Here is a 17,620-nt window from a genome sequence, read left to right on the forward strand (position 1 = left end):
TCCCTATTGTAAAAGTAATACATATTTAATGCAAAAAAAAAAATCAGTACAGAGAAACTACACAACAACCATACTATTACCATCCAGAAATTAACCTTTAACATTTTGTTGTAGTTTCTTTGGGGGTTTTTCCAATGCAAGTATACACATATACTTTTTTTTAAACAAAGATGTAACTGTATGGTATCTATTTCTTTGTACATTCCTAACAAGTTACAATGTACTGTGCACAACTTTCCATATAATTAAATTAACACAGAGTTGCATCATAATTTTTAATGACTATTCTTCTTAAGGTCCCAATGAGGGACATTCAAGTTGTTTTCAGCTTTTTGACATTATAAATAATGCTGTGGTAAATATAATTTTTTTAAACTCTTAAAAGGCCAAATTTTAAGTGCTGAATATATAGTAACTTCTGTATCTTAAATGTGCATGGAAAGGAATTCCTGATATTCCCTCCAAACTTGCTTTAGCCAGAGCCTTCTCTAAGTTAGGTACAGCTCTATCTTGCCGTTAGCTCAAGCAAACAAACAAGCAACCAAATATTGGAGTCATCTTTGACTCTTCTCTTTCCCTCATGCCTAAATCCAATTAATTAGCAAATTTATGTGCTCTTTCTTCCAAAAATACCTAGTATTTGACCATTTCTCATTACCTCCACAGCTCTCATACTGGTCTGTGTCATGTCATCTCTTGCCTGGATAATTGTAGTGGCCTCCTAACTAGAGTTGCCAGATTTAGCAAATAAAAATACAGGACAACAAGTTAAAGTTGAATTTCAGATTAACAACAATTTTTTTTTAAGCATAAGTTTGTCCCCAATATTATTCTCCATGCAGCAGCCAGACGGATTCTTTCAAAAAGTCAGAATAAGTCACTCCTCTGTTCAAAACCCTGTGATGTCTTTTCATCTCATAATAAAAAGCAAAAGCCTAAAAGCTGAGGCCTTGCAGGATCGGCTCCTAGCAGCTTTTTCCTCTTTGATCTCGTCGGCCCACTGTCCTCTCCTTCCCTCTGCTTGCATCTCTCTTCTCCCAGACATACCTAACCTCCTTTAGGTCTTTGCTTACACTTCGTGAGACCTTCCCTAATCGCCGTTTAAAACTGCACGCTTAAAAAAACAAAACAAAACAAAACAAAAAAACTGCACGCGTCTCTTCACCTTCCCTACTCTATATTTCTCTGTTAACACTTACTACCTTTTAACAAACGTATCATTTATTTAGTTTCTTGTCTTTCTCCTTTTACCAGAATTTAAGTTCCATGAGGGCATTTTTGCTCTCTTTGTTCACAGCTGCATCCCCAGTGCTTAGAATACTGCCTGGCACATAACAGATGCTCAATCAATATTTAATACATGTCGAATTAAGGAAATGTAGTTATCCAAATCAATAAATAGCTTTTGTTTGTTTCACTAGGGCTCCTCTCACATTCTGATCATTCAGCATGTTGCTATCTATTTCAAAGTAGTCACGTTAACTGTTTTAATTTTTTAGAGAAGCCATCTTCTGTAATTCTGTAATATTGGCAAACATTTATGTGCAGACACGGTTCTAAGGTATAATAAAATCTTAGAACCTCAGGTATTGTAATTAGAGTTAATACACAGATTAGGAAATTAAGACCCGGCGAGGTGAATCATTTGCTCTAGATCGCGGGATCTGTTGGCGCTGGGTACAGAACCTGCGTCTTTAACAATAATACTCTGAGCCGCTCTCTTATACCTCTCTTTCTCTTAACTTGTTTGGGTTAGGCTCTTAAGAATCAAAGTCAAAACCTGTCAAAAGCCAAGTGCTTTCTCCCTCTCCAGTCAAGGACTCCGCAATTCGCATTTGAATCCCGCGTGGCGGGAAGCCGAGGGCAGGTGTCGGGAGGGGCGGGGAGGAGCCGCCAGGCACCGCCAGCCAATCACAGCGGCCGGGAGCCTCCCTTCCCCCTACGGCGTCCACGCGCCAAAATTCCAAACGGGACCGCGCGCCACTACCGGACGTCTCCCTCCGCCGAGCTCTGCGAGCCGGCACTATCTAAGAAAAAAGGGAGAGTGGTCTCACGTCACGGTCCGCTCGGCTCCTCGACACTGTCGGTGTGGATTCTCCTCAAATTCGGCCCAAAGTCCTTCGCTCTACAGATGGGAGAAAAGTTTCGAGCCCGCCGTGATAGGGTGGCGGCGTGGGAGGGACAGGCGGCGGAGGGATTCCGGGCGCGCGCGCTGCGGCCATCGGCGCGGAGCTTGTGGCGCCAGAATTCGGAGCGCGGAAGAGCCTGAGCGGCTGTTGCCGGGTTTCGGGTGCGTCTCCCGCCGCGGACGCCCGGGCGAGGAAGGAGAGAAGATGGTGGTCCTCCGTAGCAGCCTTGAGCTGCACAGCCACCCCGCTGCCTCGGCCACGGACTCTCTGGACCTGTCCAGCGAGTTCCTCAGCCTGAAGCAGATCGGCCGGAGGCGGCTCCGCTCGGCCGGCGCCGCTGAGCAGTCCGCCGTCACCGTGGCCGCCGCGGGCGTGAGTACCGGCCTGGAGCGGGCCCCTCGGGCCGGGCCTGGGGGACTGTCGGCGGCCCGTTGCCCGGTGGGGCCCAGGATGGTGGGGTGGGTGGGCGGGCGGTCCGGGTGACAGTTGGCTGGGGGTGGAGGAAGGAGAAGGAGATAGGTTGGGAGGAGTATTGTCGAGGACAAGTAAAATGGAAGGCTTCTCAAGATCCGAGCCCCGGAGGGGTGTGGGTCGGGTGGAGAGATGGACTGACTGCGGGAGGGTGAGCGGTGCGTTACCACCCACTTTTACTCGAGAGGAAACCGGAGCCCTCCGCAGCCGATGTGCAGCTGGAGGCCGAATCTCGGTTTGGGGCTGCCCCGCCCCCCAGCTCACACACCTCCCTGTCCAGTCGCCCGGGCTCCCGCCCTAGGTTTGCAGCGATCGCGAGCCACACGCATTTACTGAGCGCTTCCTGTATGCATAACAAGTGTTTTAGGGGCCGCGGGGGATAGAAAGATTGTAACTCAGGTTCCCTGACCTTCATTTACGATCCAGAGGGGTTCGGTAACCAGAACGCAGTGAATAATACCAGGTTGCATAATGTAGAGAGATGGAGAGCAACGTTTCATGTACGTCTTCTTCACTTAAGCCTCATAACGGCTCCATGAGAATGGATAGTTACGATATGTCTCTTACAGATGAAAAAGACTCAAGAAGCTAGAGTCGAAGCTTCTTGATCTTCTAGATAGAAAATTGGAACTTGGATTCTCTGCCGCCACCACCTTTCCCTTTCTGTTATTTCATGCTACGGTTATAAGCAAGGTCTATAGGTTTCCAAGGAGGTGGAGCAGTATACTAAGGTCTTCCTGAAAAAAGTGCTTCTCCTCCCTCCACCTCCCCACCCCAGCTGCTGAAAGAGACACAGGTGGAGGAGACAGCGTTAACAAAGGGTTAGAGAAATTGAGGAAGCAACGCTAGTAAAGTTAAGGCAGCAGGAAGTAGTCTAGTTTTGTTGAAGGGAGGGTAGTCATGGGGGTGGGAAAAATAGGACCAGAGAGAGGGTTAGAACTGGGAAGTCAGAATGAGAGGCCAAGGGGAGGTACCTGTGGTGGGAGAGAGGGACAAGCCATAGGTAAGAGAGAGATCCCTATAGGAAATTAGTGGTATCTTTTGTAGAGGCCCTATACGAGTTGTTCCTCTACTGAGGGCAATGAAATGGTCCAGTCATTCTCTGAAATTGTGATTCTGAATTGAAAAAGATATTTCCTGACTTTTAGGATCTGTTTCTCAATCACAGGCAGAAGTTGTTAAGAGATCTGGGGAGGCTGGACACCTCTTCAGTGAACTCAGTCACTCGACTCATTAACCTATGTTCAGAAACAGCTAATTATTTCAGTAAATATTTGAGTGTTTATTATCTTCAGGACAAAGCTAGTTCCTGGGACTGTAATGATGTATTGAATACTGGTTAAGAAACATAAGTGCTTAAAACAACTGTTAGTTCTTCCTGTGATAAGCCATAATGGAAAAGAATATGAAAAAGAATGTGTATGTGTGTACATATATATATATATATATGTATGTATGTATAACTGAGTCACTTTGCTGTACAGCAGTAATTAACACAACATTGTAAATCAACTGTACTTCAATTAAAAATTAATTTAAAAAAACAACTGTTAGTTATGAATATCAGTTTACCAATATCAGCAGGTTTCTATACTTAAAAGGGGGTCATACCCACCACAAGGGTAGTGAGAATTAAATGTGATCAGGCATGTAAGGAGATTACCTGAACACTTGGCTGATAGTTAGGACTCAGTCATTGTCAGCTGTTAAGACCACAGTAGATTTTAATGGCCACTCCATCTTTTAAGTTCCTCAGGCTAAAAACCTTAGAATCATCCTTAACTCTTCTCTCCATTCATATTAGCAAATTCTGTTGGCTTTACTTTCAGAATTTTTTCAGAATCCGACCACGTCTCAGCTGCTCCATTGTTGCCATGCTGGTTCAAGCCATTATCTTTTGCCTGGATTAAAATAGTGTTTTGGTTTTTGTGTGTGTGTTTTGGTTTGTTTTGGTTTTGTTTGTTTGTTTGTTTTGATCTAGCACTGTGGCTTGTGGGATCTTAGTTCCCCGACCAGGGATTGAACCCGGGCCCTGACAGTGAAAGCTCTGAGTCCTAACCACTGGGCCGCCAGGGAATTCCCATGGATTATTAAAATAGATTCTTGACTAGCCTCCCTGTTTGCCACCCTTATATGTAATGCCCTCCTCCCTTGAAAGTCAGTTCGCAGTATAGCTTACAGAGTGATCTTGTAAAAAGTCAAAACAGTTGATCACTCCTCTGCTCAAAAATCCCTATCTGGGCTTCCCTGGTGGCGCAGTGGTTGAGAATCTGCCTGCCAATGCAGGGGACACGGGTTCGAGCCCTGGTCTGGGAAGATCCCACATGCCGCGGAGCAACTGGGCCCGTGAGCCACAATTACTGAGCCTGCGCGTCTGGAGCCTGTGCTCCGCAACAAGAGAGGCCGCGATAGTGAGAGGCCCGCGCACCGCGATGAAGAGTGGCTCCCACTTGCCATAACTAGAGAAAGCCCTCGCACAGAAACGAAGACCCAACACAGCCATAAATAAATTAAAAAATTTAAAAAACAAACAAACAAAAAAACCCGAAAATCCCTATCCAAGAGTAAAAGTTTAAAAGTTGAGAAGCAGCCCTATACCTCCTTGCCCCCTTCCCTTTATGATGACATCCTCTTCCATTCTCCCTTTTGCGAAACCCAGTCTGTTCTACCCACTCTGGCTTAGCTGCTCTTTGAATCCCAGGGCCTTTGCAGTTGCTCTACCTTCTGCTGGGAATACTCTTCCCCTGGATATCTGCATGAGCTATTCCTTTACCGTTTACATTTTTTTAAATTAAAAAATAAAAAACAAAAACGCAGAACTCATAGTGCTTAATGTGTTCCAAGAATTTTACAAACATTAACTCGATCCTCATAACCTTATGAGGTAGGTGCGATTATCTTTGTTTTGCAGGTAAGAGGACTGAGGCACAGAGACTTAAATAAGTTGCTCAATTGACCTTTATAGTAAGCAATAGAGCTGCAAGTCCTACCTAGGAGAACCTATGAAACAGTCTCTTTCAAGTGTTTGCTAAAATTTCACCTTTTCAATGATGTTCCTCCTAACCACCCTATTTAACATTGCAAACCACTCATTGACAGGCCCTTTGCTCTGTTTTATGGTCCCCAGCACTTACCATCTTCTTAATATTCTATAATTTCCTACTTCTAAAATATTTTTATCTCTCCCCAAATCAGAATGTAACTCCATAGGGGTTTGGATTTTGACCTTTTGTTCAGCTGTGTATTCCTAGCACCTAGAGCATAGTAGGTGCATAATAAATATTTTGTTGTTGATTGTCTTGCTATGTCAGTGGTATGTGGTGGTTGAGCAATTAGCACTCACCTGGTTGTTGTAGGGTAGAAAAGATTCTTTTCCAGACTAGGATTTCCAGTAGGGATTATATCTTTTTGAGACATAGTACTCCTCTCTCAAATCCTCCGTAGAACAGATTGTAATCAGAGTGTTATTTAGTGAGCATGGGATTGGGTCTTCAGGAGTAATGTATTCATGCTGACAAAGTCCACCAATACCAAAAATGAAACATACCTTTGTGATTGGAATATTTTCTAATTAGGGTTCTTTACATTAAATACATTTGATTTGATTATAGCTTGCTTTTTTACATCAATCATGCATTTCAGAAACTTAACTCCTTGATCCACCCTCATTGTATTTGGGTATTTCCTTGTCTCATTCACACATTTATTGACAGCATTTCTTAGGGTAGGTTCCTTAAAGATGGTTGGATTTATTCATATTAATTCTTTAACTTGCATTTTTCTTCATCTAATCTTGGAGGCTGAACTTCAAGTTCTGAAGATACCTACAGTTACCTATTTATCAACCACATTTTCACATTTTACTTTTTTTTTTTTTTCTTAAGTTTTTGGGTGCACTGCATGGCATGTGGGATCTTAGTTCCCTGACCAGGGATCGAACCCTCGGCCCCTGCAGTGGAAGTGCAGAGTCTTAACCGCCGGACAGCCGGGGAAATCTCAACCACATTTTACTTTTACATTTTGAATATGATCTCACTCAACTGCACTTAAGGGTTTTTTTTTCCCCCTGACTTGTATGGGTTCCCTGAAAATATTTTATTGTTGTTTTAAATCTGTTTCTTTGGTTTTTAAGCTTTTATTTTCTTCCTATTTATAAGTTTGGATGCCCCTTTCCTCCAGAGTCAGGCTAGCCATTGCCTATTTCTGTGCTTTCACAGGTCTGAGGCTCTTTGATTCATTAAATTTAGGGTGGTTTCGCATGCTGAAGAGACACTTCAGGATGGGTAGTAGGGGTTTTCTTGGTGATGATTGTACGTTACTTTTGGGTTGTGTTTATGTACGTTTTTATTCTTAGGTATGTTTTTAGGTAAAATAAAACACTGCAGTATGTAGAAGGTACTGTTTTTGGTTGTTTTTTTTTTTAATTGTATGTTTATTTAGCCTGGAAAAATTTCCCAAACTCGACACTGATATGTACAGCCTATGGGAGATATTTTAAAACTTGGAGCATATCACAACACAAAAATGAAAAGTGTACAGCTCAGTGAAGTATCTCAAAGCATGAATAGGGAGATTTTGACAAGTGGCAATGAATGTTGCTCCCTGGAGTTGGCTGCTCTGCATTTGAGAGAGTGTACTTGTTTTGTGACAATAATAGTCCATTATTGTTCATTTTTGTTAGTTTGTGTTGGGCTGGCTCTTGATTTTAGGCTTAGAAGTTGCAACTTTTAGAACAGAGATCTGATGAGATAGTGTTTAGGATGGATTATAGTCAACAAATCTGGAGTTTGGAAGACCAGTTAAAAGATTATAATACTGATAGCTACCATTTACATAGCACTTGCTGTGTGCCAGGCAAGGTACCTAATATGCACACACATATTTCCCCTGTAAAGTAACTATTATTATTTTGTTTGTTTTCCGGAAATTATTATTTTTAAATTTTTATAAATTATATTTTTAATTTTGGCTGCGTTGGGTCTTCATTGCTGTGCGCGGGCTTCTCATTACGGTGGCTTCTCTTTTTTTTTTTTTTTTAATTAATTAATTAATTTATTTATGGCTCTGTTGGGTCTTCGTTTCTGTGCGAGGGCTTTCTCTAGTTGTGGCAAGCGGGGGCCACTCTTCATCGCGGTGCGCGGGCCTCTCACTGTCGCGGCCTCTCTTGTTGCGGAGCACAGGCTCCAGACGCGCAGACTCAGTAATTGCGTGGCTCACGGGCCCAGTTGCTCCGCGGCATGTGGGATCTTCCCAGACCAGGGCTCGAACCTGTGTCCCCTGCATTGTCAGGCAGATTCTCAACCACTGCGCCACCAGGGAAACCCTACGGTGGCTTCTCTTGTTACAGAGCATGGGCTCTAGGTGCGCGGGCTTCAGTAGTTGTGGTGTGTGGGCTTCAGTAGTTGTGGTTTGCGGGCTCTAGAGTGCAGGCTCAGTAGTTGTGGCGCACGGGCTTAGTTGCTCTGTGGCATGTGGGATCTTCCCGGACCAGGGCTCAAATCCGTGTCCCCTGCATTGGCAGGCAGATTCTTAACCACTGTGCCACCAGGGAAGTCCCTATTTTTTAATTTTTAAATTGAAGTATAGTAATTTAAAAGTTTACAAGTAAAGTATTATTATCCTCATTACAGATATGGAAACTAAGGTCTCTGTGTAACTTGGGGAAGATTATACAGTTCTAAGTGACGTGTGGAGAATCAATCTTAGGCAGTCTATCTTTAAAAGGTTGGGCTCTTAATTAGTACATTATTATAACAACAGACCAAAGGAGAGAAAACCAGAGCCTAAATTAAAGTGGTATTAGGAGGCACAGAGAGAAAAAGTCCAAAAGTACTGCAAGGGGTCTGAGAGTTGTTCAGATAGAGCGAGGAAAGGCAGTGTTGTTTCCAGCTGAAGAGGTAAGCTGTACATCTTTGGGAATATGACGCCAGAGTTTGGTGAGAGGTAAGGACTATTTTCTTTGTGAGTCACCTATATAGAGTTGGGAGTTGAATCCTTGAAGGTGCATAGCAAAACACAAGAATATTTAAGAAGATCTGGAGCAATGGCTTTATTTTAAGGGTGGGAAGAGGATGAATTAGGTTTAAAAAAATGAAAGTATGTAAACAAAGGATCAAAGCAAACAACAGAGTGATCATAGAAGTGAATGAGGTAGAGAAGGCCATTGGATTTAGCTATTTGGAGATAGTTTTAGATCTACTGGAAGAGCTGTATGGTTAGAAAGCAAATTGCTGGAACTTGTGGAATAGATCCATGATGAGTAATTGACCACACCAGTGTTTAAAGATGAAGCTAAGGAGGGCTGTCACAACTATGTAATGTGGGTATAATGTGTATACCATTGTACATTAGCATACACTGCTTTTTACGCTTTCAAGAAGCCCCAAGTCTGGATGAATACGTTTCATGTCAGTAATATAACTGTGATCTTAAAAATCCTGTTTAAATTTCATTTGTTGAATTGATAACTTGAATTAACCAATATGACTCCCATACATATTTTTTACTAATTTAAATCTTTACTAAGCTTGATCTTTTGTAGAAAAATAACATCAGAATATTTCTGTTTCTCAATTGTGTCCACTTTGGGGAAAAACTTTTCTTATTGTTGCATGCTCCCTGTTCTAACTTACTGATTCTGCAAGATTATAACAGACTTAAAATCTAATGAACTATATTTTTTCTCCTTTTAAACTTCACTTTTAAGAACGATCAGTGCTCTCAATATTAAAGTAGATTTTAGTGAAAGAATAAATGACACTACATCTCTAGGTTTAGTTTTCAGACTAAGTATGTTTTCTCTTTGTTTTTCACTTCTTAGGAAAATTTTTTCTGGTAATACATGTTGCAAAAATGTAAAAAATAGATAGTGAAAGTCCCCATTTCTATTATCCAGTGTTAATTACTGTTACTAGTTGGTGTTTAACTTACCTCTTGAGAATTATTTTGATTGGCTGTATTAAAATGTGACTTTGATGTAACAACTGTGCTAGTTTCCTTAGGAAATCAGATGTTCAAAAGATAATTCATCTAGAGGTATTTATAACACAAATTGCAGATTACCTATACGTGATACATTAAGCAGTTTGTTAAATTCATATAATGGCTGAAATACTATTCATTCATGTAAAAAGATTTTTAGAATAGATTTTATGACATGGGAAAATGGTTGTATTACTAGAAAAAAGTAACAAAGAATAAATAATATTATCGCAGTTTTAAAATTGTGTGAATGTGTTTGCAAAGGAAAAGAATGGTTTATGCACCAAAAGGTTAACTGTGGTTATTTGTTGGTAGCTTGGAATTAAGGGTGACAGTTTCATCTTTGTACATTTCTTCATTTTTCTGATTATAATGGGCACGTATTGCTTTTATTTTTGTATTGCTTTTATTTTTCTATTGCTTTTATAAAAACCATTTTTGAAAGTTATATTTTTAAATTCCCCAGTATGTGCCTTTATATAGGTGACTCCCAAAAAACCTGGTTCGTTTTTTTCTCCATGCTGTTAAGGAGAGCCTTTCTTGATACTTAGTGCTTATTTAGGGACGATGAACTAAGCCACTCACTATGCAAATCAGAGATTCACTTATAAGATTAAATTTTCTAAGTTTCTCAGGGAATCTTTTTCCCAGTATTTAGCAACTCCCTCCTTTCTTTTTTCCTATGGAAACAAACCTTTTTTTTTTTTTTTTAATCCCCAGGAATATAGTGACATTCACTTTCTTTTTTTAATTGTGATAACATATAGATAACATAAAATTATCATTTTAACCATTTTTAAGTGTATAGTTTTGTAATATTAAGTACATTCATTGTTCTGCAACCATCACCACCCTCTGTGTGCAGAATTTTTCATCTTGCAAAACTGAAACTCTGTACCTATCAAACACTAACTCCCCTGGGAATTCCCTGGCAGTCCAGTGGTTAGGACTCAGCCCTTTCACTGCCGTGGCCCAGGTTCACTCCCTAGTCAGGAACAGAGATCCTGCCAAAAAAAACCCCAAAACACACACACACACACACACACACACACACACACACACACACACACACACACACACACACACACACACACTCCCCATTTTCCCTCTTCCCAGCCCCTGGCAAGGAGCCTCATAAAAGGAAACCTGCTTCTTTTGTGACTGACTTATTTCACTTAGCATAGTGTATTCGAGGTTCATTCATGTTATTTCAGTGTGTTTAAAATTTCCTTTATTTTTAAGACTGAATAATATTCCATTGTATGTACTATATATATATATATTTTTTTTTTTTAATCCGTTCATTTGTTGATGAACACTGGGATTGCTTCCACCTTTTGGCTGTTGTGAATATGCTGCTATGAACATGAGCGTTCAAATATCTCTTCAGATCCCTGCTTTCACTTCTTTTGAGTATATACCCAGCATTGCTGGATCATATGGTAATTCTATGTTGAATTTTTTGAGGAATTACCATATCATTTTCCACAGTGTACACAAGGGTTCCAGTTTCTTCACATCCTTGCCAATACTTATTTTCTTTTTTCTTTTTTTGTTTTTGATAATAGCCGTCCTAATGAGTGTGAAGTGGTATCCCATTGGGTTTGATTTGCATTTCCTTATGACTAGTTATGTTGAGCATCTTTTCATGTGTATTGACCATTTGTGTATATTCTTCAGAGGAATGTCTATTTAAATCCTTGGCCCATTTTTAACTTTTTTCGTTGTTGGTGTTAAAATTATAGGAGTTCTTTATATGTTGTGGATATCAGTCCTTTGTCATTGTCAGATACATGATTTGCAAATATGTTCTCCTATTCCATGAGTTTCCATTTCACTCTATTGATAATGTCCTTTGTACAAAAGTTCTTTAATTTTGATAAAGTTCAACTTATCTATTTTTTCTTTTGTTATCTGTGCTTTTGGTGTCCTAAGAAATCATTGCCAAATCCAATGTCATGAAAGTTTTCCCCTGCGTTTCTAAATTTTTTTAGCTCTATAATCTCTTTCACATTTTTTTTAAAGTCTTTATTGAATTTGTTACAATATTGCTTGTTTTATGTTTTGGTTTTTTGGCCCTGAGGCATGTAGGATCTTAGCTCCCTGACCAGGGATCGAACCCGCACCCCCTGCATTGGAAGGTGAAGTCTTAACCACTGGACTACCAGGGAAGTCCCTGCTTTTACATTTTTAAGCTGACCTTAGATGTAAGGTCTCCCCTGCCCCCCCGCAAAGGTTTAAGTAGTTACAAAGGAGATCATTTCTGTCATTTTTTAAGGTTGACATTAAAAAATAAAACTATTACGTCACACTTTTATAAGTATCCACTGGAATGTAAAAATTACAGTTATTTGATACCCGTCTTGAAACATTAAAAATTAATACATGAACAAGTTCTTTTAGTAGTCAGAAATTTTACCCTCTTTTTTTTTCCTCTTTTAATTTGTATTTCCAATCCACTTAACCCACAGCATTTTATCTTGATATATTTTCATGCTTGAAAGTCAGTTATTAATTATCCTTTCATACTTATAAAACAAAAGTTGGATTTTTTCCACTTTTCCGTGATGACAGAGCTCCAAGAAATAAAATTTTTGTGTATTGAGTTATCATTATTAACATTCAATTGATCAAAACAACAAAAAAGTATCTGTTTTGATTAAAAATGATTAAACATAGGAAGTAATATTTTATTAGGATTTCATATGGTTTAAGTCTCCCTACCCACCCAGTTAGTTTAAGTATCTGTGGATGGATCTTATTTATTGCTGAAGAGTGTTTTGTCATCAGTTTCATTGCTTTTATAAAGGTAAGCACTGAGAAACATTGTTCATATAAATAAGTAGATAGTAATGAAGGGAATTTTATTTGCAGTGCCACTCAGTTTTTCTGGCTTATATGCAGAAAATCACTTGCCAAACATTTTTAATGGTCTCTTAGCTTGATTAGGTCTCCTTTCAATTTTGTTAAAAGCGGAAGAATTGGAAACCACCTAACAAAGGAAAGGATTTGTTGCCTAGCTTAGTCATTCATTCTCTTAACACCTACATTAGGGTTTTTCTTTGGCTTTACGAAGGTTTTTAATGCCTTGAAGCAGCCCACAATAGTAAGATTCAGAATAAGTGAGAGTTATGACTTTCTTTTGTAAAATGGGAGAAAGGTAAATGAAAGAGGATGCCTTGTGTTAAGATGCCTTCTTAGATCCGTTTTAAGAAAAAATACACATGGAAGTTGAGAGAGTGGAAATAGATAGCCTTACAGTTTTCCTTGGAAAATCTTATGTTACACTACACCCATCTAAGATGTAGGTATTCATTTAAAAAATAATACACTTACCTAAATGTATAGGTATTCTTTTTTGAAACATCCTGAAATATAGGTACACTGATAAAAGTAACAAATCATACGTATCATTTAATACCGTATGAAGAACCTGTCTAATTTTTTTAATTGTCCTCTCGTGCCTTTAAGAACCTGTCTAATTCTTGCACAGATCCTTGTGGTATAAATATCCTTACTTTACCTTTGAACCAATCAAATATTCTTGCTGAAACAAAATTAAATGACAAAATATCCTAATAAAACATAATGAAATGACCAGGTAAAGCCAGCCTGAGGCGCATGGGGTCGGGGGGCACTGATGTTTTATTGTTTTTTAAAAAAACACTGCCTGTTTTTCTAAAATTATAAATTTTTAGAGTAGTAAGACATAGGATTATAGAGTTGTTAGGTACATTTGCCTTCTCTTTTAACGTAAAAGTATCCTCTGTATGATTTCTAAAAGGCATGTATGAAATTTTGAATACTTTATGACAGAACCTCTGTAGCTCATAAAGCAACCCACTAACTTAGAGAGCCTGTAGTCTGTTGAGCAAAAATAAAGTTAAATAGAGCTGTATGGTTTTTACAAGAAATTAACATACCTAAACAGTCTCTAAATTCATTTTTTACATTTGTGGGTGAAATTGTGTGAGATAGTAATAACTCCTTTTTGTCATCCAAGCCAAAATTACACTTCTGATAGTCCAGTTATTTTAAGGTTGTTGCCAGTGGTTTCATGGTGTATGTGTATCTTTCTAATTTCCATAGCCTTAAAATAAAGGAGTACTTACCGTTATGAACTATTACAACTTTTTATCAGTGGTAGAAAATTTCACTCGAGACTACTTGTTATGAAATAGAACTATAAAACATTAATAAATCTTATACTAGCCACCTCATAGGCATTGCTCATATTTGTTTATTGTAAAATGATTATTCTAGATATTAACTATTTTAGTTTCTTGGGGAGATGCAAAAATGATACTGTGCACCAAAAGCAGTTGTTAAAACTTTTAATCAGAGACAAATCTTAGGAGTTTAACTTGGGGATTTAACTGAAGAAAAACTTAGATGGCTTTCTTAATTTTTTTTTAAAGGATGGGTCTTCAGTTAAGGAAGTTGAAACCTACCACCGGACACGTGCTTTAAGATCCTTGAGAAAAAATGCACAGAATTCTTCAGATTCTAGTTTTGATAAGAATACGGAAATATCGGAGAAACATACTAATGGCAGGCATTTTACAAGGTAATACAAGATGCTTAAATGCTAATTCAAAATAGCTTTAAAGTAATAATTTAGGATTTGCATTTAATTTTTAAGTGTGTTCTTGACTGGTCATCAAGAGTCCAGATTGTAAAATGTAATTTATTTGAGATGAAATTGCACTAAATGAATGTTATTGAATTAAAAATTTAATATGTACTCAGGTCAGGTTTGTTTTTATTTTCTTGTTCAAAGATGGTATCTGTGATATGTGTGAGTGCAACTGACGAGGTTGGTTGATACAGGATGAGTTCTGGGTACTTGAGTACTCTAAAGAGACTTTATGACTATAACTTGCTTATGATATGTGGTTCTGCTTCATAGTCTGTAAAAAGCCTTTATTCAAAATAGTAGTTATATTTCTGATTGCTTACTATCAAGTTTTTCATCAATTCTAAGTCATTTATGAATATCTCTGTTGGTATGCTTCTAAGGCTTTCTTCACATAGGAGGCAGAACATGGCTTTGTTTTTGCTTTTTGACTTGTTCAGTGGTTCAGTGGTTTTTTGACTAGGTGCTTTATACATATTTAAATTTTGTTTCTTAAGAACCCTGAGGTAGATGGCATGAATTCCATTTTAATACTCAAGGAATTAATTTCAGTGAATTAGGAAGTATGTACTTCATGGAATTTGGGTTTATTTGGTCCAGGGAAAATTTAAATCTAACATTAATTAGCTCGAAACCTTCAATTTGTCCCCATTTTGGTGGGCTTAACAGGAATTGGGAGAGGGGTGCCAATTATAATAAAATTTGTTTGATGAAATAATTGTTTTTACATTAATTCTTCTCACAAAGAATTTACTTGTAATGATGTAAAAAACTAGAACCATCTTACTCTCAAATAGAATTTTTTTTTAATATTTATTTATTTATTTATTTTTGGCTGCGTTGGATCTTCGTTGCTGCGCAAGGGCTTTCTCTAGTTGCAGCGAGTGGGCACTACTCTTCGTTGTGGTGCGCGGGCTCCTCATTGTGGTGGCTTCTCCTGTTGCGGAGTGCGGGCTCTAGGGAGCCTGATTCCTCCAGCTCCGTTTTTTTTCCCCGCAAGATTGCTTTGGCTTGATTCTTATTTTGTGTAGCAGATTTTCCAGATAAGTGAGGTTGTGCCCTTTTAAGTTTCTTTTTGGTACTGTTATTTTTTTCAATTATTTACTTGGTCTTTTATTGTATATATTTAAATCTGCATCTTGTTTCATCCACTATTCGTGGAATATCTACTGTATTTCATGGAATCCAAGTTAGCAACAATTGAAACACACAGCATTATTTTATGAGACAGTAAGAAAGAAAACAACACTGAAAGTTAAACTATGATATACCATCAGTAGTAAGATATATCCCAATTTCAGAGATGTTAAAATGAGGGGGAAATGTACAATTTTTGCAATCAATGAAATACAATTTAAGCTACCCCAGTATTTTTGAAACTTGAAGTCTTCTTGGGGTGGGGTGGGGTTGGGTTGGTGGGGTCTGTGAATTCTCTATGAGGATTTAAAGATTATTTCATGATCTGAAGAAAAAATATTCTGAATCATCTAAATTGCTACCTTATAGAGAATAGCCATAAAATTTCAGGCACTGCATTTATGTACATTTGGCACCAAGTAGTACTGCTTTAGTTATCTCGGGTTCTGGAGTTAAGAAGTCTGGGGACTTCCTTGGTGGTCCAGTGGGTAAGACTCCGCACTCCCAATTCAGGGGGCCGAGGTTCGATCCCCGCTCGGGGAACGAGATCCTGCATGCATGCCACAACTAAGAAGTCCGCATACCGCAACCAAGAAGTTCTCATGCTGCAACCAAGAAGTCCACATGCCGCAGCGAAGGTCCCACGTGCCGCAACTAAGACCTGGCACAACCAAAATGAATAAATAAATATTTAAAAAAAAAAAGAGGGCTTCCCTGGTGGCGCAGTGGTTGAGAATCTGCCTGCCAATGCAGGGGACACGGGTTCGAGCCCTGGTCTGGGAAGATCCCACATGCTGCAGAGCAACTAAGCCCGTGAGCCACAGCTACTGAGCCTGCGTGTCTGGAGCCTGTGCCCTGCAACAGGAGAGGCCGCGACAGTGAAAGGCCCGCGCACCGTGATGAAGAGTGGCCCCCGCTCGCCACAACTAGAGAAAGCCCTCGCACAGAAACGAAGACCCAACACAGCCAAAAATAAATAAATAAATAAATAAATTTATTAAAAAAAAAGAACTGAGTCTGACCTTAATACATAAAGGATGCATCTGCTTCCAAGAGAAAGCCACGTGATGTGATGTCATGACATGCTGTTCAAATGAAGATTTGGAGCACTTCAGATAAAGAAAAATGGATGAATTGAGTCATCATGTTATACAATAAACATGATACATAACATGCCAAACTCAAGAGAAACCCATAGCAGTCTGAACCACATTCACACAGCAAATGGCTAATTTGTTTCAGCAAAACCTCCAATGTATTCCATTAATATTTTTGTTGGTAGTTGTTTTTATAGTTTCATTTGTATAAAACCTAAATGAATTTATTTATATCTAGTTTGGCTTGTACATAATCATAAAAAACTTAATATTGGAAATCCTCAAAAGTCTTTATCTTTAAAAGGCTCTGTATGTTACTCAGGTCTGTGAAACATTGTGCTAGGTATTAAAGGAATGTATTAAAATAAGTGCTTTTTTAATCCTGATTTAAAGATGAGTGACTTGGTGGGACTTCCCTGGTGGTCCAGTGGTAAAGAATCCACCTTCTAATGCAGGGGACTCGGGTTCGATCCCTGGTCAGGGAACTAAGATCCCACATGCCGCGGGGCAACTAAGCCCACACGCCGCAACTACTGAGCCTGCACACTGCAACTAGAGCCCGCTTGCTGCAAACTACAAAGCCCACGTGCTCTGGAGCCCGTGCACCACAACTAGAGAGAGAGAAAACCCGCATGCCACAGCTAGAGAGAAGCCCGCGCGCTGCGACAAATATCCTGCATGCCGCAATGAAGATCCTGCGTGCTGCAACTAAGACGGACGCAGCCAAAAATATGAATAAATAAATAAATAAATAAAATATTTTTTTAAAGATAATATTTTAAAAAATGAGTGACTTGGTGTTTTTAAATAAGATTGCTTCTAAAATTTATTGAATTCCTATCTTTATTAATTATTTTAAAATAACTTATTGAAATATAATTCACGTACCATTAAAATTCATGACTTTAAAGTGTATAATTCAGTGGTTTTAGAATATTGGCAGTATTGTACAAGTATTGCTGCTATCTAATTTCAGTATATTTTCATCACCCCAGAAAGAAACACCATACCCATTATCCCTCCATCCCCAGCCCCTTGGGAACCACAAATCTACTTTCTATCTCTGTGGATTTGCCTATTCTGGATATTTTATACAAGTGGAATCATACAACATATGTTCTTTCGTGTTTGGCTTCTTTTACTTGGTATAATGTTTTGAAGGTTCATCT

At 39.0% G+C, this 17,620-nt stretch overlaps 1 protein-coding gene across 2 annotated transcripts in view; it reads left to right on the forward strand.

Moving 5' to 3' along the window:
* The first annotated feature begins 1,804 nt into the window (after positions 1-1,804).
* Positions 1,805-17,620, forward strand: part of ATAD2 (ATPase family AAA domain containing 2) — a 68,432-nt gene continuing 52,616 nt past the window's right edge. Inside the window, exons 1-2 of one of the 2 annotated variants that reach the window (XM_082363036.1) lie at positions 1,805-2,567; positions 14,000-14,148. In XM_082363036.1, coding sequence (XP_082219162.1) covers positions 2,334-2,567; positions 14,000-14,148 — 383 coding nt within the window. In that variant the 5' untranslated portion in view covers positions 1,805-2,333. The remainder of the gene's footprint in view (positions 2,568-13,999; positions 14,149-17,620) is intronic. The other variant, XM_082363037.1, reaches the window with a different exon arrangement.

This window comes from Balaenoptera borealis (genome assembly GCF_965194805.1).
Source record: "Balaenoptera borealis genome assembly, chromosome: 17".
Lineage (NCBI taxonomy): Eukaryota > Metazoa > Chordata > Mammalia > Artiodactyla > Balaenopteridae > Balaenoptera > Balaenoptera borealis.